The sequence below is a fragment of the Lepisma saccharinum genome, chromosome 26 (assembly GCF_977018435.1).
Source record: "Lepisma saccharinum chromosome 26, izLepSacc3.1, whole genome shotgun sequence".
Classification (NCBI taxonomy): domain Eukaryota; kingdom Metazoa; phylum Arthropoda; class Insecta; order Zygentoma; family Lepismatidae; genus Lepisma; species Lepisma saccharinum.
The window spans coordinates 9,354,917-9,382,674 of NC_139254.1; the positions used below are offsets into that span (position 1 = coordinate 9,354,917).

General features: G+C 37.5%; 1 protein-coding gene across 1 annotated transcript in view; it reads left to right on the plus strand.

Moving 5' to 3' along the window:
- The window catches only part of omd (integrator complex subunit 5 omd), a 49,896-nt gene that overhangs the window by 5,914 nt on the left and 16,224 nt on the right, over window positions 1-27,758 (plus strand). Inside the window, exons 2-7 of the mRNA XM_083112304.1 lie at window positions 3,772-3,997; window positions 8,784-8,931; window positions 12,823-12,999; window positions 15,885-16,072; window positions 24,395-24,484; window positions 26,877-27,000. Coding sequence (XP_082968430.1) covers window positions 3,773-3,997; window positions 8,784-8,931; window positions 12,823-12,999; window positions 15,885-16,072; window positions 24,395-24,484; window positions 26,877-27,000 — 952 coding nt within the window. The 5' untranslated portion in view covers window position 3,772. The remainder of the gene's footprint in view (window positions 1-3,771; window positions 3,998-8,783; window positions 8,932-12,822; window positions 13,000-15,884; window positions 16,073-24,394; window positions 24,485-26,876; window positions 27,001-27,758) is intronic.

Genomic DNA, 27,758 nt, shown 5'->3' on the forward strand with positions numbered 1-27,758 from the left:
CATACCTTGTAATTTTAATTTCTGGTAAGTCAAGTATTAAAAACTAAGTTACTATATTTTCTGAGGTTTTTATAACCCAGCTTTAAAAAATAAAAATAAAAGATTCCATTTTTCTAGGTATACATGTAGCTTAACCTTACTTTGCAATGCCACAAATTAGGTCACATACATTACCTCATATTGAACAAAATGAGTTGAATCTAAAAGTTGATATTTTTACTGTAAGTTAGGCTCATGCAGAGCTTTCTGTGTGCTAAATTTCAGAATTTTTCAAGAGTACCAATCTGAGATATTTAACCCCGAAAACTGTCAAGATTCCATGAACGGCCATGTTTTAACCCATGCTGTAAAAAAGGTGTGAATTTGTAAGCACTGATATTTTTATTTACAGACACTCTTCAGGTAGGCCTACACATAAAAAAAATTCAAGCCATAATCTAAACCCCTTCATTAAAAAATCAGGCTTAAAAATCCAAATTTTTAACTATTGTTACCCAAATTTCCACCATAATTTTCGTGTTTAGGATGCACAGAATATCACAGAAAGTATGCTTTATTAGCTACAAAATTAATTTTGTTTCAAGTCTCTAACTCTAATGGTTTTTGAGATATTAAAGTTTCCATAAACTGCTACATGAGCAAAAAAACCATGCACCATGTTGGAAAAATGGCTGCCCCAGGAGAACTAAAGACAATAATTTTCTTTGAACATTGATTTTGATATCTACAAACATGTACACATGTATGTACTAATTTTTTTTTCTTTCTAAAATGGTCATGCAACCACCATTGGATGGTTTGGTATGGAATGACCCGTTAGGCAAACACAGTTATACTTACTTTTTTCAGTATTAGAAACACAAAAATCTTGCGGTACATAATGAGCAATAGTGCATTGTTGGTTGCGATCACGGACCTCCTTTTCTTGGAAATTCAGCACGTGAGCACCAAATATTAACTGCAGATTCGTGATTAGGAGCCCTAAATTATTAATTATGTGAATTATGAAGAAAATCGGGGAATTGTTCGGTATTGTAAAATTGCTCACTGAAATGACATGTGCACACTAAAAAAGAAACTTGAGGCCCCTTGCTTGAAATGTGATAGCTGTGTACTAAGTTGATGTCTGTCACCCAGCACATAATTTATCTCTAATTCCCTTTCAATGGATGATGACATTTGTTTATATTTATTATGTTCTTTTGTAGCGCTCATTTCCTATCCGTGCAGACAGCAACACCTACACTGCAATAAATGACATAACCCTACCACAGTCCATGTCTTGCTCACTCAAAGCATCATTTAATGCTTTTCAACAACTATCCAAGCACCTCATTTACAGGATTAGTTTCATCTTCCTTCCTTGTCTAAGATCACGCCATTCTTTTACTTTCTCATACCCGAAGTGTTTCCATTCATAAGGAACAATATCTAAATGCACCAGTTATTTTGCTAATGGGTGTCGTTTATTTTAAACCACTGTGTCTCCAATTTCAGTTTGTATTCATTGCTACCCATCCGTCTCTGCCACAACCTTGCAGTTAGTGTAGGAAATTTGGCACGAAAGTAATACGAAGTTAGTATTTAACATGGGTACCCTTCACCCTCTTTACACCCTAGAGAATATGAAATATATTGCATGGTTTATGAAGGTTTTCCATTTGATTTTAGCTTGCGATATTGTGAAGTAAAGTACATGTGTTACCTTAGCTTGTTACTTTAACGTGAAGCAGAACAGCCGGAAGGCTTCGTGCAAGTGAATGTAGCACCCAAAATGACATTTCACAACAGCAGCTATAATTTTACATGTTTAGGTTAGGATTGCTAGAGTTGGTACTGACGTTTCGATGTTTTCTTCCGGTATTTTAATGTGCACACAAACAGTTTTTATTAACAGAAATCTGCAAACGTACTACAAAATTGCAGGTTTTTAGTTACGCGGGCCATACTTTGGGATCGAATATATAACATTGTGTTTTTCTAATGCTGGATCCAATTTTATATTAAGTAAAACATTGAAATCTGTAGATTGAAAAGAAATTCAACATAATTCTCTAAGGGTGAACATGTAATGTATTGGCTTCGAACGTGAAGCATACATGGCAATACTGTAAGGAAGAAGCAGTGAGAATGGTGCAGCTTCTGTGGTGAGAACGTGAACTGTGCATGTCTGTCTTCTTGGATATGAATGTTCAGGTGTATCTGTTTGAGTATATTTTGTTGTAAAGCAATCTTAAGCTTGAAGTGAACTATCAGTTTTATTCAGAATGATTTTCTTTGTTGGTAGTGGGGATGTGTAGGACAGATATTTTTTGATCGAGATGGAATCAGATGGAAATTTTCTTAAATCCCAACATTCAAGCTGGGAATAGTTTGCAATGTCCCGATAAGCCAGGAAATTTTTGGTATGAGAAATGTTTTAATCAATAGAATGAAATACATAGTTCAGTTTATCTGCTATGACAGTTAATTGCACATAAAAAAATATAATACTACCAACTATGGGTGTGCAGGATCCCGAAAAGCCAGTACTGAGATCGGGGGAGAACTTCTGGGAGAAGTTCCAGACACTAACAATGCAGAAAACATTGAGAATTAACCACGTTTGAAATGTCCACTTCAATTTCCCTACCAATCGGGATCCCAAAAATTTGGGAAGTCTTTTCCCGAAGTTGCGATCGGGATGGGAATTCCCTGCCCCCCTTATCACGGTACCGGCTTTTTGGGATCCTGCACACCCCTAGTTGGTAGTATTAATTTTTTTTATAAGCGATTATCTGTCATAGCAGATAAACTGAACTACGTATTTGATTCTATTGATTCAAATGTGATAGTATATATTACCTAGGGATGTGCCGAAGCCGATTACAGATGTATGAAAATCGGCAGAAATTCACATATCACCATCGGTAAAAATCCGATATTTAAACCGGTACAGATAATACTAGAGTTTACATTCTAATAAGTTTTATATTTTGATTTTGTAAGATTTATTGAAAATTAGGTTATGATTTTTCATCATTTGTAGACTTTTTGTAATAAAATTATTGCAAACTCTCATTCAGAGGATAATCCTACCTCAAAATCAGAAATACAACAGCACATTGCTGAACCAACTATTCCACGTGACTAGGATCCGCTGTTGTATTGGAAATTCAAGCATGAGTATCCAAACCTGAAGCAAGTGGTGAGAAAATACTTGAGCATACCTGTTTCTGAAGTTCAATCTGCCAGCATTAAATTTACAACATTAAGAACAAGAATTAATTTTGCATTTCAAACAACTGCTTGAGTACTAATGTTAAATCTCTTGAGAATCTATGTTCTTCTTAAAGGTTCACATAACCACAAATGTATCCAATAGAAATATACATAGCAAATTTATTTTTGTCGTGCTGAAAATAACATCCCATTTCTGTTGAATAATTTTATGTATCGGAATCGGTTAAATATCGGCATCGGTATCAGTTCCAAAAATTATCAGTGAGTACATCGTCATCGATAAATTTTCAGCTTCGTCACATCCCTAAATTATTACCGTAATAATTCATTTGTAATATAATTAAGCCTTGTTTCCATATTTAAAAACACTAAGTTGCTGACCAAGGCAATTTATTATTAAGATAAAAACACTTAACAGGTAACGTTACCTGTTAAGTGTAAGATAAATTGCCTTGGTCAGCAACTTAGTGTTTTTAAATAATTCATTGTATTTTATGGTACTTTGAGGAGTTGGTGCAATTATTTTTATTATTATTATTATTTAACCAGAATGGCTGGTACCAGTGTGATCAAACCTGTGCCACCACAGGACTTACTCAATGAACTCCACTCCTTCGTCGCTGGGGCAACTCGTGCTGTGAAGACGAACCCTTTGGAGTTAGCAAGGACTGCCTTATCGTTGCTCAAAACTCTACCAGCAGCTAGGGATGCAGTTCTGGAATACTTTTGTACATTATTTGACATTGCCGTGTCCAAGTATGTGTCTCTCATAGAGGTAAGAACATGATATAATTTTCTGTATTTCCAACATTAGTGAAGCAAATTGGGGCATTTAATACTACTATTCTAAATGAGATGAATGCATGAACTTTCAGATTTATTAAATGGCAGTTATGATGTATCCACTGGGAAAAAACTTTGAAAGAGGTAACTACTAATACTGTTAAAACTGGGTGTTGGAAATGTCAGGAAAATTTAGTTTCTGGAAGAAATCCATATTTTTGTATTACTGCACTAGTAGTGGCTTTTTGAAGAAATAATGAAAGAAAGTACAAGCAAGAAATGTAAAACTTGTTTTTGGCAAACTATACTGATTATTACCAGTAAAATCTGAACTACACTAGACACTCGCTAATCCGGCCCTCAATAGTCTGCCCTCTCAGTAGTCCGGCTCACATCCGGCCTGTAGTCACTCAAGCAGAAATGACGCGCACAACAATGAATTATCGTGTTCAACAATGTTGTTAGTTAAAATGTTAAACTATGCTATATATACGTACAGTATTTGAAATTGTGACTTTCTTACAGTAAAGTTCAGTACATACTATGGCTTCTAAAAGGAAACACGTAAAGTACAGCCTGTATAGTCCCTATGTGTTTAAACTACATAGTAGTACGTAATTTCCAACCCTCTCAATAATCCGGCACTTCTGCGAATCCGGCACCCATATGTGCAAGGAATGGCCGGATTAGCGAGAGTCTAGTGTATTTTCATGTTGAAATCTACTATAATAGATTAGTATGGGAATTCAGCACCTTCTGTTGTTATTTTTGGAGTGTGTTATTGGAAATAATACATATGTTAAATTGTACTATAATTATGCATTATTTATGCAATAATTTGTTTTTTTAAATAAAAAATGATTCTTTGCTAATCATTATTCAATACTTGGCAAGTATCGCATAAAAACTCACCCTGATACATGCTTTCCTCCCTGTATCCAACAATCAATTACTGTTGAATTTCCCTTCTTGTTATTACTTCTACGCATGAAGTAAATTGGATTGGATTGGATTGATTTGGTGTTTTAAGTCCACATGAAGTAAATATTCCAGTACATGGTTAAATCGGATTCTAAGTGTGCACTTAGCTGAAATATAGTGATCTTATTTCTGACATGTTCATGTACACTAATTGTTCTAATGATTTGGCCTTGTGTGATTTGTAAGGGACTGTTATGCTTGGGACTGTTATGCTTTATGAATGAAATTGTACAAATAATACAAATTTAAAAAACGAACACCAATACTCTCTATCCCCCATGGTGGAGTGGTTAGTACACGATGCCAAGGGGTCCCGTGTTCGACTCCCAGCCTGGGCATGGATGTTTGTGAGTGTCCATTCATCAATTTCATCATATCATCACTCATCATCTTCGCAAATTAACCAAAAGTGGCAGAAAAAGCAAAGTAAAATAATGCAATCAGTCAAACCAATACTCTCTCATGGTATTGTCTCTATTTATTAAATCAGTGTGCCTACCAGTATAGAAATCATCAGGTAGGTCAAGAGAATCAAGAAATTATGCTTGTGGTCAAGAATTTTTGCTATTTTTTACAGTATAGCAGGCGCGGTTGGCCCTATAGCGCACAGGATCAGTGAACCCCCAGTAATATACGATAATCACCTTGAGAATGAACAATAAACAATGTCTTTACATTTCCACATTATTTCGCTAAAAATTCTACACAATAAGTCATGTATTTGTGCCCGTAATACGGCGAACTCTTTTGCTGAGAAGAAGAAACCGCGAATCGGCCGCCCTGATACAGACCCTCAGTTGAACCCCCACAGGACAGCTCTTGCCATTGTGAAAGCTTCGTGCGGGAGCAGAAGCTCGAGGAGGGTATAGGACAAAATACATGGAAGATGAGATTGCAGAACCTATGTCGACACCCAACGGTCATGCGCAGTTCGTTCTCTCGCAGAAGGCGCGGGACAAGGCTCCGATCTCGCTGCTTCCTCCCCTCCAGTGTTGCTGTGTGCGGTTCAAATTTGAAGCGCACGCATTACATATTCAATATTCTCTTTGTATCATTTTTGCACCGAACTTCTTGGAATGAATGCAAGATTGTGGCAGAGATGGATGGGTGGAAACAAATAAAAGCTGGAATTAGATGCGATGAATTAAAATAAAGGAGATACATTACCAAAATAGCTCGTGCATGCATTCAGAGGTTTTTCCTTAAAGGTGGAAACACTTCGGGTTCGCGAAAGAGAAAGAATGGCGCGAAGACTTGACTCGCTGTCGCTCGGTGTCAATCGTCTCAAGTTTGTTAGTTTTTGAAGTGCTTGGATACTTGTTGGAAAGTATTAAGTGATGCTGCGAGTGAAGCGAGGGATGGACTTTACCTAGGTTATGTCATTTGATGCAGTGTACGCGTTGTTGTCCGCGCAGGTAAGAAATGACCGATAGAAATGCACATAATTAACTTAAACAAACTTCCTTGTCCACTGAAAAAAAGCGTGTGCTGGTCGACCAGCCCCAAATTTGAACAAAGCTGTCGCGTATCAATGAAAAGGGTCTCAGGTTTGATTTCTATAATGCACATGCCATTAGTTGCCATTTCCCTTTAATAAATGTAGGACCAGTTCTGATTAGTCGGCATGGACGTCCGGAAGGGGAAAAGGGGGCCGCCCCCCATGGAAATCGAAAGTAAACCAAAAATTTATTGTAGTTTCAGCCCTAAATTTATTCGCACACCCCTAATACAAAACCTTATACTCCCAGGTAAAAAAAAAATCTGGACAAATCTTTTAAGCCCTCCCCCCATCCTTTTGTTAGGCGAAGGAAGTCTATTTTGCGGAAACTGAATATATGTCACATGACTTCAGTGAACCCCCGGGTAAATAATGCACGAGCCGCGCCTGCAGTATAGTGAATTTACATTGTTATATACCTGTACTGGGATTTGATAAAATTGAATATTTGGAAATCTAGAATTGTATTGAAGATTTGTTCACTTTCTTTCTTTGGATTCTTGTTTGTATAAAGTTTTGTAAAAATATTAAATGTGTCCATTTCCCATCCAGGATGAACTCTGAAGCATTCATTTTTACGTGCATTAATATAAGTAATTAAAGCAAGTTTATATCTCTTGTTAAAGTACATCTTCAGTTTTCATCTTAACCAGCCTTGTGTTAGGGGTTTTTCATTGAATAAAAATATCTATTTTCTTAATTTTCAAATATACCTAATTAGGAGTTGATTAAATAAAAGTTAAGAAAAAGGGAAAAATGTCAGGAACGCATCAAGGATTTTGGATTAGTTACTTCAGTAGACTCCTGTAAATCTATGTGAGTGGGTACTGAAAAACAACCTGATTTAAATCAATGCACTTTGATGGTTGTAACACAATATGCTGTGATGTCAGCATATTATTTTGATCATGTCTCAAGCAGGTGATTTTTTTTAAATCATTGAATAAATAAAATAGATAATTTATAGAATAATGTACATAAGGGTTTTGTAGATATCAGAATCACTTTTAGTGAAAGTACATTAATCTTGTAATCATTGAATGGTGTTTAATAGGCTCTAAGAAAGAAATAAAATATGTATACTGATTGGGTGAAGCTCATACGAAAGGATATGGAAACTGTATACATTCTTACATTTCTCTTGATTTAAAATTCAATATTTTTATACGCAAACATTTTGTGTAGAAAAATATACTAATCATGTTAACCTTTAAACAGCCGCGCTGCTTTTCGAAAGTAACCCCTCTCGCCGCAGCCTTTGCGCACAATTTTTAAATTTTACACTTATTTCAGAAAAAACGTTATATCTCTGAGACTATTTGAGCAATCTACTTTGGATAACTTTTGTTTGAAAGCAAAAACATCAGAACACGCGACCGTGTACAATTCAGAAATCCCAAGTGAGAAAAACTGGTTTGGGAGGGGCCAAGTCCCCAAATTTCAATGAAAAAAAATCTGGCATTCGCCCCCCTCTTCTCCCATTATTTTGGGAAAAGGGCGCAAACGTTTGCATTGTTTTCAAAGAGTAGACCATTTGCAACAAAGTGAAACTTGTTTCAAGTCCCTAGTTCTCATACAGGCTGAAATATGATGCAATATGTACAATCCTGCATTTTGGCTAAAAATAGCTAATTTGCATATTAGAGAGGGGGGAGGGGGTGGGTTTTCTTCCACATGACATTTCAAAGTCTTATCTCAACATCTGTCAGCGTTGACAACCTCACGTACAAGTATGAAGTTCCTAAAAGCAAGTGAATGTTGTAATCGGCACCATGGATCATATATGACCCATTGGCTGTTTTCGCCTATACTTTCTATGGGTCATATATGACCCATTGGCTGTTTAAAGGTTAAACCGTAAATAGTGTCATTTTCATTAAACTGTAAATAAACATGGCAGCTGATATTTTGCAAACTATCATTTAAAAAATCACCAAAATTAAGTTACAAAGACTATAAAAAATATTGTAAGTTATAATTATACAGTACATCCATAATGTTTATTATAATTTTTTATTTGCTTTAATCAAACTGTTCAAATATTTTACTGGGCCGTTTACTATAAAAAGCCATTTTATGATACACATATATCTATGTATGGTGCCCAAATCCATTCAAACAATTTTAAGCATTTTTTTTTCATAAAAAAAATTATCAAGAATGATTTTTTTATCCATCCTCACAACCACACTGCTGCAATATTAGTGGATTTAGCTTCAAAGCAAGGTTTTCAAATATGCAGCTGAACTAGTACGTCCTGTAATATTCTCTGTGTACTGAATGAAATCTTGTTTTGTAGGCTAATGCTGACGTAATGTCATCTTCATCAAACCCTAGCCAAGAAGAAGTAACCATAGCGGAAATTCATAACGTGCTGTGTAATTTTGTGACCAACAATCCTGAGGCCTGGGCTCCCATTATTTCAACATGGTCATTAGAACTGCTAGGTATGTATTTTTCCTGCAGTCAGTAAATTTGGTAGAGAATTGGGGGCCATTGACCCACTATACCCCTTGAGAGTTATGTTGATTTTTTTTTTTAATTTGACAAATTTCGATGTTATATATAATATGAAATTGATTTCAGTGCACGGAAAACACATATAACGGAGATATTTGATTCCAAAGTATGGTTCACATTAGTAAAAACCTGCCTTTGAAAGTACCCTCGTTGCTTTTATTAGTAAAAGCAGTTTGCATTAGTGGAATAACACATCTCTAATTCCTGTCAGCTACACACCTAACATAATGATGCTAAAATTTTAGCTGCTATTGTGGAATGTTGGTTTGGTGCTATATTCACTTGCGCAAAGCCTTTGGGCTGTTCTGCTTCACAGTACGGTAGCACGCTTCACAATAGCACATCTCCACAAGCTCAAAATAACTAAAAACATTCATAAACAACATAATCTTCATCAAGCATACAAAATTTTCACTCTCTCACCTTTAGAGAGTGAAGGATACAAAGGATTGTTTGTGAAAATTGAGACAAGGCATGGAGTAAATGTTTGTTAATAAAGTGAACAATACATAATTGGGCATTCCAGCATTACATGTGTAACATTTTACACATGAAATGTAAAGTTTTCTGCATGGAATTGGATAAACATCATAATGAACTGATTTCATAGAATTATGAAGTACTTGTGGTATCTGCCTCCAAATGAAAGAAAAACTTTAGTAAGATGACATAGCCTGAAAAGCATTATTAAAAATGTTACATGTGTGGGTCTTTAAAAATGTAACTAAGTTTGACTTCATTTGTCTGTAAAGCATATAATCTACAGATGCTAGTAATTTTTGTTGGTGAAATATACAAAATTATATGCATTAAACATTTAGATCTTAATGCAATTAAAAGCAATAATAATTTTCAGATTGATTTATTTTGTTATTTACATGGAGTAGGGCCACTTTTTGTGGAATGCCTCTGGTAAGAATAATATAGTATGTAGTTGGTACATACAACTTTACTGTACATGTATATAAAATAATTTAATAGGATTAATAATTTTTTTATGCATATTTAAAACAATGTACTGGCAGTTTTTATTTCAATGTGTTCAATTGTCAATTAAATTGTGAGAATTTCAATGAACGATTATTGTAATATCGCTTTTTATATGAATATGAACAAAGAAACAAATAAATAAATACTACCTATGCATCTTCATTCACAGTTTTGAAGCGCACAAGCCGCCTGAAATTCAAGTCATTACCATGCAATGGAAGTTGGCGTGCGATAGGTGTTGGCCAATCTCTCCTTCTTTTACTTAATTTTTTCTTTTTTAAAACTACTACATATTTTACCTTCACCTAGAACATTGGACGTTTTTTGTATCTGTGCAATTTCACACCAAGCATGCCCCATATCATCAATATACGAGGTGTGGCTAGAAAAAAACTGGACTGTTGCTACAAAATCTTTTATTGATTATTTTGAACAATATGAACATTATCCCCTTCAAAGTACTCCCCTGCACTATCGATACACCGCTCCATACGAATCTTCCATTGCTGGAGACAGTGCTGGAAATCATTTTCCGAAACCATGTTCATGACCTCCGTCGCTTTTGTTTTCACACATTCTACGGTCTTAAATCTGGTTCCTTTCAGTGCTGATTTTACCCTTGGGAATAAAGAAAGTCGCATGGAGCAATATCCAGTGAATAGGGTGGATGTTCTAACACTGGGATCCCATACTGGGACAATAAAGCCTTGACTGACAATGCCGTGTTTGGCAGAAACATTGCCCTGATGAAGAATCCGTGACTTGCTTTTCCACAAATCAGGTCGTCGTCGTCTTACTCGCCCACGAAGGGTCGTCAGCATCGTAATGAAATATTGTTGGTTGACAGTTTGACCTTCGGGTACACAATTCAAATCAATTCACAAACATTTGCAATGTTTGATTCCGTTTTTGACGTGCAAGACCGTCCAGGACGCTTGTCGTTCGCAATCACTTCTCGTCCCTCTCTAAACCTTTGAAACCACTGAAATACTTGAGTGCGTGATAAACACACATCTCCGTACACTTCCTTCAACAAACCGTAAGTCTCTGTGGCAAATTTTTGCGAGTTTGATAAGAAACTTCAGATTGATATGCCGTTCTTCTTTAACACTTAATTTATTTTCCGACGGAGCGCAGATGTACGGTTCACTTCGTCCACAAACTAGAACTGAGTGCCGCGCACCCTGGACAATCACACAGCCGGTAGGCAAGATATGACATTATACACCCATGCACCGCTTACCCTTGATGTGCTTACAGTTTGTCGACAGCAACATCAATCCATTTTTTTCTAGCCACACCTCGTGTTAATTGAATGTTCTGATTTTGCTTTCCTTAGACAGACTTTGTCTTCCCAACTGCTTATCCTCCATTTTGGCTGATGACAGTGTTTTAAGTAAAGTTTTTAGATTTTTTGAGAAGAGTGGATCTGTCGAAGTTTGTAGTGTATCCTTAACTTAATGTGTTGTTTTTGTCCTGTGCAGGTCCCTTCATAACCTTGCACTTTTACCTTTTCTTAAAGATCTTTTTTACACCCCTTTTTTAACCCTTGGGTAAGGATTTTAGGTAAGGATACACATACATAGACCGGCAGAAAAAGCTGACTGTTTTGAAATGTGTAAATAATATAAAACAATTAATAATAAAAAGTGCTACAAAAATAATTGCCATTTTTAGTGCTTACATTAATTTTTTTTTTGTTTTGATAATTGTGTCCGATAAATGATGACACCCATTCCTTACACATTCATGTAGCCTTGCCTTTAAGTTTGACTTCACCCTCACGAGCATTTCATTCGGAATTGCCACTATTTTGTTGTGAATAGCTAATTTGAGATCACCAATTGTTCAAATGGTTCAATTGTTCAAAAATGGTGTTTACCTTTGACACAATTGGATTATTGCGTGAGGTGTTTCAACGGCCTGTTGGGGGGAGTGCTCATCGGTGACACTGTGCTTTTGTGTTAAGAATATCTTAAAAATGGTGAGTCCATTGTCCAAACCCAACAATGGTTTCAAAGGGAGTTCCATGTCGATCGTCAGGGCCATGTACCCAGTCAAAATTACGTTACTGCTTTGGGTCAGAACTTTTCGAGAGACAGGGTCAAGTGTAAAAAAGAAACCCACAGGTCGTCTGCGTACTGTTCATACACCAGACAATGTGGACGCTTCGCGTCAGTCAGTTCAGGAGTCCACGTCGCCCTGCCTCAAACATGCCGCTGCTTTGGGCATGTCAGACCGAAGGGTTAGATGAATGCTGCACTTGGATCTTCATTTCCACCCATTCAAAATGCTGAGTACAAGAGTTGAGTGAACGTGACTTCCAAATCCGAAGGAAGTGTGCACAGTCCATTTTGATCATCCTGAATGATGACACAATCATTCTAATGTCAGTCATTTATCGGACACAATTTTCAAAACAAAGAAAAATTAATATAAGCACTGAAAATTGCAATTATTTTTGTAGGAATTTTGATTAAATACTCATTTCAAAACCGTCAGCTTTTTCTGCAGGTCCCTGTACATTGAAGGGTGCAAAAGGGCCATATGTGCTGGCGTGCCCAATAATTTTTAATTCATTGATAATAAAGGGTGGAAACTTAGAAATATTACATCACAATATCCATTCCTGCAATCTCTAGTGAAACAAACACATTGAAAAAGTTGACAGTGTGCCAACTCCAGGGTGTTCCACTGTCAGTACATACTCATTTAAGCAAGCCATATTATGATGACAATCTATTTTTGTTTGTTGCAGTGTAACCATTAGAATTTACAAGTGCATAAGTGGTGTGGACACTTGTTATTATTGGTATCTTTAATTTCAGGCGAGTTATCAAGCCGTTATGCCGGCAGAGCCCACGTTCCACATTCTGCAGGCTTAAATGAAACACTGCAGCTATGGATGTCATGTCGAGCAACTCGGACACTTATAGACATAAACACCCAGTGCCTCTCTTGCTTAATGCACTCGGACACAGAGGCTTGCATTAATGCATTGTTGGGTAAGTCAGATGATTGAACAGATTTTTTTCTCCTTTTTTTCAAGTTTCTATTTGAAAAGTGACCTGACATTGTGTATCTGTGCTCCAGTTGTGTAAATAATATATAAATATATTCGTTGCGCTTGTGTGTGTAATTGTGATAATGGTAATGCTTCATCTCAATGTTAATTGCAAGCATTCAATTTCAGTATCTCTATCATCTGGTTCCTTCTTAATCTGTAACCGTTTCTGGATGTGCAACAGGCATTGCCCATAATACAATACAACAGAATTTCTGTCCAATAAAACAGGCGATGGTTATAGCCTGTCGTTTACCTTAAAATTCTATTCTGAACAAACAATGGACTATGATCGCACCACGTCTCTAATGTATGTATGTTGTAACCACCTTTCAGATTCCAACCACTTATAGCGGAAGTTACTGGGTTCGTATCTTATTTTGCATGGATATTCAATTATAAAGCCCAGAAATACATTTACAGAACTATTTTACTATTGAAAGGTAAGTGTTTTTGGGCCAGGTTTCGGCCAAAGGAAATAGGTGATTAAATCGTATAATCCTTTGGTCTTACAAAACACACCAGCCGTAAATTTACCAGTACAAAAAAATCAAGACACTATTTGTGTAGGTGAAAATAAAATTTGTTTAATTCACGTTACTTACGTGAACCAGTACGCACAATAGGTTACTGGAACAACAGACTATCACAGCATGCAAGTCCCAGCTAACTCTGGTCTGTGGACAACTGACAAACGCTACTCGCTGATGGGCAGCATTGTACACAAAATAAGAGATACTGGTGATTACTAATATACTTGCATCTCTTTCAAATTTTTGACTGGAGACAATGGGAATGCTTCAGCCTGAATCATAATATGTTACAGATAGATTGTTCAATCATACGGATGTTATCTTCCATATCGAAAGTTCACGTCTCACTATGAGAATCCCCCGCTACATGTCGTAGGATAAAACAAGTCTAAGACCTCCTCGTGTAACACTGATGTGAAGACTGTTTATCAAACAGTATGGAACTGGATAAAAACTGAGGTGGAGACTTGGTTGGAAAACTGTAAACTCTCCATAAAAACTGTGTTGAAACTCGTAAAAATCGATGAGTACTGTCCTCACGAACACCAAGTTCGCTGTTATGTTTCGTCCAAGGGTGAATTGTCCTTCTCTCTCATTGGTCACTTCACTATAGCTCCGCTCACGTTGAGGGTGTTTTGTACACTAGGTTGACTATCTTACGGGGCTTTCACGACCAAAACACTGGCCTTGGAAACAGATGAATATTTTTTTGCACATGGTTAAGCCACACTGCAGTAAATTTCCTGGGACCAAAATCTGAGTTTACAGCTGTGCATCTTGAGTGAAAAAGAGGATGAAGAGGTCATGGCATAGGAATATAAATATAAGGTATAACCAGCACTTAAAAAAAGAGAGCAATGCAACCCCTATAAAACTAAAGTATGATCACCCACCCTGAATGGGTGAAGTTCCAATTATAGATTGTCGGAAAATTTTTGTCCTGTGGGAAGAATTTTGGTTCTCCGCAGCATGACTGTTTCATCTCTCTGGGCCATGGAATTTTCAAGACCAGAATGAAAAGTCTGTCATACGATAGATGTTGTGCTTTCTTCGTTGCTGAAATTAGTTGTACTCTTGTCAAATTAAGTGTTTTATTCTTTTCAGAATAACATTAAATAATTTATATGCAAATTGCGGAAATGTTTTATGAGGATTCTGCTTCACGGTTAGACTATTTTGATTCTAATAGAAAGTTTTTAGGTTATTTTCATTATATATTTCTATATTATCTACTGAAAATATGTTTTCAGTAACTTTTATACAATGTTATATATATATTTTTTGTCACTTTACAAGTAACGTGCCTCTTATGTCTTCCGTCCTACAGGAGGTATGGTTTGTTTACAATGCCCCCTTTTGGCAATGTTCAGTTTTGAATAAGGAAACAAACATAAGATTTGTACAAATGATCAAGTCAGAGGCAGATCGTAACCATACATTTGCAATTATCTCGTAAGCAGTTAGTTTGCAAGTCCATGTTTACCGAGACTTTTTTTCTTTTACTGTCGTGTACTTTTCACCATTTCCGTTTACACTCTGTATAATAGAAATTAGGGATGGGACCGATTAATCGGTACTCTATCGGTATCGGCCGATATAGGCATATCGGTGTATCGGTTTATCGGTAAAATTACCGATTATTTTACCGATCCGATATATCGATAAATATCTTATAATTTAGTGCAACATTCTGCCATTTTGTTGTAATTTTTATTTATAATCTCCTTGCCCTACTTTCTGAAAAAGTAAATGTCTAAATATTCAACTTCTTTTGCATTGCAATCAGCTCGAAACACACATTTATTACGGAGATCAATGAACATTTCAGGGTCTTCAAGGACCATTTCTAATTTTATATCGGATCGGTAGAATATCGGTTATCGGTATCGGTAAATTTTATATCGGTACTGTATCGGTATCGCCCAAAATTTCATATCGTCCCATCCCTAATAGAAATAAAACACAAATGCAGACATGCAAGTCAAACAAAATCAGAAGTCAGAGACAATTTCAAATTTTCTGGTTTACCGGCAGCAAACCAGCCTGATACGTGGTTGAAACATTACTTGAAAAGGGTTTTATTATATGTATAATAAAGACTGTCTTGGTCAACATCTTTATGTTTCTCAGGTTTTTCTTTTAATCTATTCTTTCCACCATTTACCTTCTGTTTTGTTTTTATCAAAGGTTTTTTCCTTTCATCTACTCACTACCTATTTTCTGCTCTGCCTAGTCCATGATTTGGGTCCATGTGTAACCATGTATGTAAACAATATTCTAATATTTGTTGTAGAGACTAGTGTGCAACACAGTCCTCACTTTGACTGGGTCGTTGCACATGTTGGCAGCTGCTTCCCCCACACAGTGATCAATCGGGTGCTGTCCTGTGGCCTCAAAGACTTCTGCCAGCAGGGAGGAAGAGTGGCGGATTGGCATTACAACCCAGACTGGCATTTTGGTGGAGGAGACCGGACGGCTCAAGTGAGTATTTGTTTGGAATTTGTTTACACCAAGTATTGAGGTTGGACATTTTGGTGCCAGACCAATTTGGTGCAAACGAACAAGAAATAAGTGTTCTTTTTACTGATTGCTGTTTATTATGTCTCTTATCATAAGCAGCCACAAGTATTTCAAGTGAAACACAACAGTCTTTGTGGAGGCACATTGTGGTTTGGATCCCACTTTAAACTGTATGTCCAGTCCCGATTATCTTTACTGTGCATAAAATGGACTTAAAACACCAAGTCAAACAAACAACAGTCTTTGTACTTGTAGTGATGCAATCATTACTTGATCCTTTTTATTTTATATGTATATTAATTAATTTAATTGGGTCTGTCTTTTTTTAGTTTCATGTGTTTTGATAATGTTAGTGTGCAACTTTTGTGTATGTATATGCAGTGATCAGAACGCTACATTTTAAAAGTAGCTTCGCTACAGCTACAGCTACTCTTCCAAAATGTAGCTTCGCTACAGCTACAACTACATTTACCAAAAAGTAGCTCGCTACGCTACTCCTGTTCGCTACTCGCTACTTCGCTACTTTTTGCGCTACTTCTGCATAAAAAAAATTAAAACAACCATATGGGTATTAAAAAAATCCCCTACTATAGATCCACCAACTCATCTGAAGCCCTAGCACGGGAGCAGTGGCGCTAGTGTCGCTAGTTAAAGCTACGGGGAAGCCTGTAGTTCGCATATTTTCCGAGGTTTCAGGAAGCTTGGTGGATCTATACTGGTAAATAGATTCTGTTATTTATTATCATGATTCCAGTCATTCGATAATTTTGATAGCAGTGTTACTTCAGTTACTTATTTTTACTATAGTTTTTGAGAATACCATACCTATGCAAGTGGCATATCAATTCAAATTTGATATATGAATATTGCAATTAGGGTGTTACCCAAATTAATGATTACAACTATACACAAATAAAATTTGGTAGGATTACGTATTTATGTTCACATCAACATATTTTTCTTTAGAATAAATATTTCATTTTTTATAGACTGATATGAAGTCAGCATTTTGAATGAAAAGTACCGGGAGCCCTTTGACTACAAAAGGGCCCCAGGTTCGATACCCAGCGGAGGCACATAGTGGTTCGGATCCAGTCTCGATCAGCTTATCTTATGCATAAAATGGACTCAAAACAAAAACTAGGACAGACTCCAAGTTGGAAGGATGAGATCCTCCTGCTCCTCCATTCCGCACACTGCTCATCATTCTTCCTCGTCCTCACAATTAGCCGAAAGTGGCAGAAAGCGACTATAGACAAGAGAATATTTAAATAAGTCATTCATCCTCATTGTCATGATTGAGAGAAGTGGAAGAATAGATGAGGAGTTAAACAGAAGAGGACAAATGGGTGGTGGACTATATCAAAGCGTTCGAAGATTAATATGGAACAGGGATGTACCTATGAAATGCAAGAAGGTAATATATAACACATACTATGTGCCAATAATTACATATGGAGCAGAGACTTGGACAATGCCATAGAGAGACAAAGAAAAGATGCAGGCAGTGAAGATTAAATTTTTAAGGAGTTTTTTGAGGAAGACTAGAAGGAATAGAATAAGGAATGAGGAGATCCGACAGACAGTGGGTGTGGTAAAGCTTCAGGACAGGATAGATCAGGCACAGATGAGATGGTTCGGACACATGAAGAGGATGGATGCAGAAAGAGCTTACAATGCACAAGGAGTGGGAATAAGGCCAAGGGGGAGACCAAGGTGTCAGTGGAAAGAGCAGATAGCAGAGAGTGTTAGGAGAAGAGGACAAGATTGGAACACTGTGGAAAGAGAGGAGTGGTGGGAGACCAGAAAAATAGAGAGGCTTGACTTCTATGCCGACCCAGCCAGAGGCAGGAAACGGCGAAGGATGATGATGTCATGATTAGCAAAAGTTACAGAAAAGTGACGCAAAAATGGGAGAAATATATAAATTTGAAAACTATGTATATTAACTAAAGAAAGACCTCCCCGATGGAGCAGTGGTAGCGTCATCGCCTTGTATTCAAGGAGTCCTGGGTTCGATACCCGGTGGAGGCACATAGTGGTTCGGATCCCACTTTAAACTGTAGGTCCAGTCCGATTAACCTTACCGTGCATAAAGTGGACTTAAAACACCAAATCAATCAATCAATCAATTAAGTAAAGAAAATTGTTCTTTCTGCAGGAAACATACATACTTTTTGTAATATGATAAAATTATTGAGGAAACTGTCGTGTAAACCTGAGTGTTCTAAACGTATTGTAATTTTAAAATTTGTGAACAAACACTATCGCGAAAATAATTGTAATTCCAGAAACTCTTCTCATTCTTTTAACAATAATTTATTGCTGGCGAGATCCTATATACTGACGATGATCAATGCTGTTAACGTACTGAGCCATTTATTGCTGGCACTATTCCCTTGTCAGTGCAGTGGAAAATCCATCGCTCGTTTCTGCACTGCAAGTTGCGTCTTACACAGCAATTAATGACATTTTGGTGTCTCTTACACCATGGATATCCACAAGATTTGTTCCGGGGGTGACGCAAACGAGGCACTTTTTCCAGTGGTGCAGCAAACGAGGCATGTTTCTCCCCAAAATAGCGATGCAGCTAAAAAAACGTAGCTGTTAGCTTGAATATATTCATATATGTCAGTTAGTTATCTGGATATCTGAATTATTCAGATACTAATTAAATAAATTACGCAGATATCTATAATCTACAGTCTAGATAATCTGTATCTCCATGTAATAGACTGTCTTTATGAACCTCCTGCAAAATTAAGGGTTACTGTCGATTTTTTTCTGACGCTGTTGCCACATTCAAAATTCATTTCAAAATGCTGAGAAAAAAATGTAGCTGTAGCGAAATTTTCGCTACAACTACAGGAATTTTGTAGCTTCGCTACCGCTACAACTACAATTTTCATAATGTAGCGTCGCTACAGCTACAGCTACAAATTTTGTAGCTAGCTACAGTAGCGACGCTACAAGTAGCTCGCTACTTCTGACCACTGTGTATATGTATTTCTGTATGTTTGGATTCTTGGCCATTGGGGTAGGTAGGTGTGTTGCTGGACAGACGACCAGCGGAAAGTTTTCAGTAATGGCTTAGGTCATTAGTGGGGCCTATAAATAGGAAGTGCAGGGGAGCAGTGGCCTCAGATGTTTGGTGGGGTATGGTGAGGTTAAGAGGTATCTTCTTCTCTAAGGGAGCGACTGGGCGAGCATTTCTTTCCTTACTATGTGAACCGACGGGGATGTTAACTTTCTTTCTTCATATTATTTCAGTAGTACATTTTGTGGGGGAAACCGGTTACACACGTACACATACCTTCAACCACCTTTTTTGGTACTGAAGGGTTATTCTTTTTTTTTTTACTCTTTAAGCCAGTGGCTACACGAGTCTGCACACACTCTTCGGGAAGGCGGGGACAGGGCACACTGAAATGTGGATTTTGCGAATAACGGCCAAGATTTAAGTTATGTAAATAAGATGATTTGAATAAACCTATATATCTCAAAAGGGAAATGGGCGTTAAGTTATAATTTGAAGAAATACCTGTCTATTGCCAATAGTTATGACCGCCTACCAATTCTCGTAGCACTTCTGGCAACTGGAGAATCGCAAGGGACCAACTTCCTAACTGGGATTTTTACCTTTCAGGCTTAAACCACATACGCTTACTCATGCAAAATGTCAAAAACAAGTCAGGGGTTAGTAATTTCAGGTTTTTATTAATTTTCACATGCAAACACGCTTGAAATTTATTAGAAAACAATCCGATTGACATGCATCTCCAAAACTTACAACCACGGTTTCCATTCCGCTAAGCCACAGAATATATCCACACTCCTATTCCTCTATTTTGTACAATGCGATTGCCAATATGGCTTTTCTTTACATCGCTGTCAAAGTTATAATTCATACAACGTGATTTCCATTGTAGCTTTTTACACATTGCTGGCAAAGTTGTAATTTGTACAGCATGATTATTTTTTTATATACAACATTTTCGACTTGAGAACTTATGATCTGTCATGTAGTTATATCCACAGAACTTCAGATACTGCATGTTTTGAACCTAGGGACAAGGTTTTGAAATGTATGAGTGTGCATGTTGAAGGTGTGAGCTGTGAATCGCTCTAAACGCACAATTTACACCTATACATACTTCTTCCATGGCCGCTTGGTGTTTTCTCTCTTAAACTGTCCATAATTTGTTTTGATGAGTTCTACTTCACGGGCATCTAGGAACTGCCCAATCATCAGATGGTCAGCGGAAACCTGACTTTTTTTTGGAACCCACCCCTGCACAGCTTTATTGCTTCTCCATCTCACTTTGCCAGCCTCTGTGGTGGAGTGTTTACACAGGGTGCTACAATACCAGGGGCGCTGGGGGTTTGAATCCTGGCCTGAGCATGGATGTTATTTAAGAACATAGATTTCCATAAGGCAAATGCAGGAAAGGCACTATGAGTATGGAAATTATTTGATTATGGCATTCCTAGATATCGAGAAGGCATACGATAGCATGGACAGAACAAAGATTTGCAAGGCTCTAAGAGAGAAAGGAGTTTAGGAAGAGATAGTGTGTAGAATGCAGAGCACACACAAGGTCAACCAGAGCTGTGTGAAGACACCGGTGGGAAGAACAGAGTGGTTCAGTATAAGTGATGGACTAAAACAGGGAAGTGCTCTTTTCCCACTGCTCTTCATAATTACAATGGATGCAATGAACGAAGAGGTGGGGAAGAAGGTAGGAGATGAATGCCCTGTTGTTCGCTGATGAGTTAGTAATATAAGGTAACAGGGAAGAAGTACAGAGACAGCTTGATAGTTGGAATGAGGAAATCAGAAGAGGAGGAATCAAATTCAGTGCAGAAAAGAGCAAGGTGCTAATAACAACAATAAACAGAGCCAGAAATGAACCAAAAAAAAGATGGACTCTGAAGAGTTGAGGGTAGTGGAGAGCTTCAAATATCTAGGAAGCATAATTGAGAGAAGTGGAAGAGTAGATGAGGAGGTAAACAGAAGATGACTAATGGGTGGTGGACTATATCAAAGCGTTTGAAGATTAATATGGAACAGGGATGTACCTATGAAATGCAAGAAGGTAATGTAACGGTTGTCGGGCCTGTGCCGAAGCACTACCGTTAGGGGTTATGTAACTCAAGACATCTGGGCTTAGAGCTGAAAGAGAATGCAGTATTATCTAGGTAGAGTCTTAATACTAGGTAGGAGAACCTGTAAGGTGTAGACATAATTAGGTGCATAAGTAATGATTAACAATAACAAGGTTTATTATAGATAACAGATGTAGCTGATATATGTAGAATATCCCAACCTGTGTGTTAAGGGAAGGGAGCTGAAATTAAAGAAGGATATATTAGCGATACTTAGTAATCTTGAAGTGAAGTTCCTTGTCCATCTTCTAAGTGCCTGAAGACAGCCTGGACTTGGCTGGGTGGATAGCCATCTTGGGTCGGAGACTGGACAGTGCCTCCGGCCGTGCCTCGGATCTGTTGGTCGACTACCACCCCCTGGCTGACTGGATTATCAGAACTGCACTCTCAACACTCGACTATGAAAATCAACTGCTCTCTCAAATTCTATATCCTGCCCTTTTTATATTTATGTATTTCCTTTGTCTCACCCTTAGTTCTCCCTTAGGGACACTTGCACTGAGTGGCTTGTATACTTAGTCATTTCTAGGAATTGAGGGATATGCAGGTGCCTTTGCACCTTCGGAGGAAGTGATGGGTACTTTGGTACTCATCTGGTGCATCCTTCCTAGAGCAGATGCACTTACGACATCCTGTTGTCTTCAAAGTTCATTCCCAGAATCGCCAGGGCCATATAGCATTGAGGTACTGAGGTCAGGGAGGCATGGACCGAGGACTCACTGTTTTTGCCTTGCATTATCGGTCGTTCGCATGTGGCGTCCGCACATGTGGGGCTCTCCCCACGAAGAGTAGCTGATCGTATCTGGTTCCTAGAAACCTTTTCCGTAACCACAGCTTTCCTATTGTTGCTGACCTTACTTCACCAAAGAGTAGCAAGTGCAAGTGGACTGAAGACAGGCAAGATAAGATCGATCTGCAGCACCTTGAGTGCTTCCTGAAAACCGCACCCAAGTCCAAGTTTACAGAAGTCATGAACGTGCGGAAACTTGCACGTTACAGTAATATATAGCACATACTATGTGCCGATAATTATGTATGGAGCAGAGACTTGAACAATGACAGAGAGAGACAAAAGAAAGATGCAGGCAGTGGAGATAAAATTTTTAAAGAGCATATTGGGGAAGACTAGAAGGGATGGAATAAGGAATGAGGAGATGCGACAGACAGTGGGTGTGGCGAAGATTCGGGACAGGATAGATCAGGCACAGATGAGATGGTTCGGACACATGCAGAAAGACTACCAGTAACAGCTTACCATGCACAAGGAATGGGAAAAAGGCCAAGGGAAAGACCAAGATGTCTGTGGAAAGAGCAGATAGCGGAGAGTGTTAGGAGAAGAGGACAAGATTGGAACACTGTGGAAAGAGAGGAGTGGTGGAAGACCAGGAGAAATTGGAGAGACTTGACTTCTGACTTCTATGCCGACACAGCCAGAGACAGAAAACGGCAAAGTATGATGATGATAGATTTTCATCACCCATCCTCATTCCATGATTAGTGAAAAGTGGCATAAAAGCGAAGTAAAATAAACCAAATTTATCTCCATTGAGGACAGGTTCATAGTGATTCCAAAGTCCAACAGAGAACTTCGACTGACCCCTTCCACCTCTTCGCTGTTAAAGTCCTACATAGTTGTTTTCAAAGTAATGCAGAACTTGTTGAAGATTGTGTGTTGCTTCAATGCAAAGTTCTTCAAAGACTTCAACTAGATCTGCTAATAATAAGTATAATTACAATAATATTAACAACACTGTACTTGGTGCCAATACCAAAACTGTAAATATCCGAAATTGAAGTGAGAATGCTAAAGTGTCTTCAACTTTTCCGACTATGCTCAGCAATATACAGACTGTCTCAAAAGTAATAGCGCAAACTGACACAGGTGAAAGTACACGATAATAGAAGCTAAAATTATCAGTAAACATGGGTCTGCAAAAGAGTAAACATGGGTCTGCAAAAGAGTCGTTTTCGAGATAATTGCGAATGTGTGGTTACAAGCCACCACTGACTTCATTGTTTGTAAACGTCGGTCCGTGTTGGTAAAATGCTAACAATACAGTAAGAAAAGTGACTCCCACAGTACGATTAGACTGTGTACTGATTGTATCCATCCTGTTTGATTACAACGCCACCTCTCGGAAATGTTCTGTTTTGTAAACAAAGATCAAACCTCGGAACGCGCAAGGAGTAAAGCATTCGGTGTTTACAAAATGCAATCAGTGACGTCTTCTAACCACACATTCGCACACATTATTAACATTTTACCAACTAGGACGACGTTTACAAACAGTGAAGTCAGTGGCGGCTTGTAACCACACAATCGCGATTATCTCGAAAACGGCTCGTTTGCAGACCCATGTTTACTGAGATTTTTTTGCTTCTATTATCGTGTACTTTCACCTGTGTCAGTTTGCGCTATTACTTATGAGACACCCTGTATACATTGTGCCAAGTAGAAGAAAAATTTCACTGAGCTGTGGTTACCAAGCTGTGCTGTTACACACTGCTGCTTCTTCCTGAGTAGTAATGTTGGTCACCTTGTAATCAAAGGATTCCTGGTTCGACATCTGGTGAAGGCACATGGTATTTCAGATCCCACTTTAAACTGTAAGGCTCCAATTAGCCTATATGTGCATAAAGTGGGCTTAAAACAAGAACTCTTACCCTTCTTGTGCAATGTTATTTTAATTGTTTCAATAGGTGGCAGATAAGATGTCACCTCAACTTCAACAGGCGAATGTCAAAGGTAAAAGAGAGTGGCACCAACATGTCCTAAAACCCAACTGTTGAACATAATAATGCTTGCCTAACTATGGAGTTATTGGAATTTCATTACGAAGTATTTCTGTGGTCACTGCATTTTATGATGCAAATGCAGTGGATTCTTTATAATTCGAACTCCGAGGGGACACGAAAAATGTTGGAATTAACAAAAACATCACGTCATTACAGATGGTTTGAAGGAAAATAAACTTCTGTTCAAATTACCTAGTAATTCGAATTATACAAGCTTGAATTAAAAAGAGTCCACTGTATTAAATAAATAATCAAAAACTTATTCACACAGAATGGATCATGATGCTACATATGTATTTACATGTTCTTTGTTTACCCTAGGCCAAACTAAATTCAGTTGTTTGCATCTTGGGTCACCTGGCTGGAAGCCACTTCGCAGATATTAGGACTGCGTTGATGGAACTCTTTAAGGTGAATTAATTTTTTATTTTTCATTATGAATATTTGATATAGTGTTACCAGTTGTTAAATTATTATTATTTTTTTTTTCCAAACTCAAAGATGTTTTTGTATTTAGCTATTTGCACCACTTTTCTACTTCTCAGAGGGCCGTGTTTAATAGTGAATGTTCTCCCATTTGGCTTATTATTATTACTATCTATAATTGTCATGTAGTACTAAATTATGAAATAATAGTAAGTTACCATAATGCATGACTTGATAATCATAGTGCAAACGAGGCAGCAGTTATGCCATAAGCAGTTACTTTTAAAAGCATTTACCTTTCTCTGATGATTTCACTGATGCTGATGAATCTGTACACATGTACAAAATTAATTTACTATGCTTGCACACTGAATTATATATTGCGTCGCCCCTGTCATGTTTCCATTTATAGAGCAGGAGCTCAACATCTGCACGTGCACAAATTATTATCTATGACTTGCACAAGATTCGAATGTTCAGGAATTAATCTGCATTTCTTAAATATAACAAAATTACTTATTATGTAAACGTTTTATTCATTGTAAAAATATTTTAGAAGGTATGTTATTTACAACTTTGATTAGTTTATGTAAATATTGTAAAATTCTAAATTGCATGATGTATTTATGGAAATACATGGATACACGTGTAAATATTGGCTAAGTTTCCTGGGTATTTTGTACACAACCTTCTAGTTTAAAAGAGAACCAGAATTCTGTATATTTCGGTTTTCTTACCCGATAGCTGGTATCACAAGTCTACCTCGTAGGGAGAACTGCCCAGTCCCTTGTTGGATGCTGCATTATGCTTGGGTTAGTTTCTCATAAATCTGTTGCTCACGCTCTGGGTTCTTGCGATACTATGCAACTGTGAATAATCTTGGATGGGTTACCCGCTACAGATTTGTACTCAGATCTGAATCAGTTAAGTTGAATCCAAGATTGCCAGTGGATAAGTGTTATTGTATACTGTGCATAAACGACAATAAAACACTTTATTGGAAGAAAGTTCCATTCATTCCTAACTTAAGAAAAGTATAAATCCCACACCAGTGACCAGTCAGAGCCTGCAATCTATTTACCCTAATAACTGAGAAGTCCAATCAGGGTAACTTAGTAGTGACCATTCCAAGGCCCTAGAGGACCAGTGTAGGCATGTGTCAATATCATGTTCACTAATCACATTTGTAATTATAATAGCCCATGTATTAAATATACAACCCAACCACAAAGTGTAAACTGAAATTATAGCAGAGTACAGGAACAATCATGGTGTCAAACATAAATGTATATTTAAAATCTTTCTCCTCTTTGGAAATAAAAAATCTTTGCAAAGAAAACATGGGAACCAAGATTCGGAGCATGGTTTATCTTAAGGCACCAGGACCTAACAGCATACCCTCGAATCTATACAGGTGGAGGTGGATTGCTTTGGGGGATGGATCCCACCTTTTTAGCTGTACTGTGTAAAAAATGGTGTTTGTGATTAAACGACAGCTATTTTAATATTCTGACTTAATTTTTGAATGTATCTTGATGTAATTTTTCGAGTAAAACTTTCGTATATTGGTGCATATAATTGCAGTTCAATACTTAAATATTAATGTTCAATAAATTAATTGGAGCATTTCACGAAAAGTGGTCCTACTCCATGCAAATAAAGAAGATGAATTAATAAGGGAGTGAATATTGTTTTTAATTGCATTAAGGTTTAGATGTTTGTGAATGCTTATAATTTACACATTTCATCAATAGAAGAAGCATCTGCAGCCTATATGCTTCACAGACAAATGAAGTCAAAATTTGCTACATTTTTAAAGCGTCACACACGTAACACACTTTTGTTAATGCTTCCCATGCATTCAGCCTACACCATACTCAAGTTTTTTTTTATTAATTAGCAGACACCATAAAGTACTTCATAATTCTATGAAATCAGCTCATTATGAATATTTTAATTCAATCTATGTTAAATTTTGTGTGTAAAATGTCACACACGTAATGCCGGAATGCCTCAATTAATGAACATTGCAAACAATTTTTAGTTGTTACAATTTTCAAGCACCGGTATTGGTGTAAGTGTCTATTGGCATCCATTCAAAGTGGTATCAACTCGGCCCTAATTTTTACCTTTCAATTTTTATTTTGATAAATGCTAATCCCTATTTACATGCTAGAAATTTGTCTTTTCTAAAATATATTCACTGTTTTTATATACAGTCACGGACACTTCTGGGTTGTAGCAATCCCAATGATTTTCAATGTGATCATTGCAACCCAGAAGTGTCCGTGACTGTGCATTATGATGTACAACATAATGTAAGAGTGTACATTATGTTGCAGGGATAATATAATATTTTTGTCTTGATCTGTTCTAGTGGAGTTTGGTTGACAGAAACGAGGCAACTACCCAGCAGCTGGCAACAGTGCCCTTCTTGCTACAACTGGCTTCCATGTCCTCCATGTTATTGCGTGCACTCACCACAGATGTACTTCAGACATGTGAGTGTTTGTGTTTCTACTTTGGACAGGATAGGTGGTAGAATGTGAAAATCATGTCGAGTTGCAAACATTGTAAAGGTTACATATTAGGGATGGGCCGATATGAAATTTTAGCCAATACCAATAAAGTACTGATTAATCTGTCCCATCCCTATTACATAAATATCCAGAGCATTACAGTGGAATCCCGATTTTCCAATCCTGGATTTTAAATTTTCCCACATTATACATCCAAACTTGGTTGCCCTAATGAAAGAAATAAAGGTAAAGAGCTCCCCTGTGCTTTGCACTAAGCCATGAAGGCGTATAGGAAGTGTGGAGTTAAGGCTCCACACTTTCTTGATCATGGCCAAAGGTGGGGGTGATGTGATCACCTTTACCCCTCACAGTTTCCTTCAGGTACCCACTTTATGTAACGCTTGGTGGGCACCAGAGGCTGCTTGAACAGGTGGAAAAAATCCCGGTTCTGCCTGCCGGGGATCAAACCCGGGTGTCTCGTATGGTAGTCAGATGCCCTAATGACTGAGCTACCGTGGCTCAATGAAACAAATTAATATAATTTCCCTCGATTTTATATTTTCCCGTGTTTTAAGTTTTATCAGCTTTGTTCTCCTCAACAACATACAAATCGAAAATCAAGGTTCCACTGTATTTCTGTGCAGGAAAAGAACTAGTGTAAGTAATAGGTTAAATTACAAACAGGTATACATCAAAGTGTGTAGTCAGTATCCACTGCAACTGAAATTATTAGAACCATC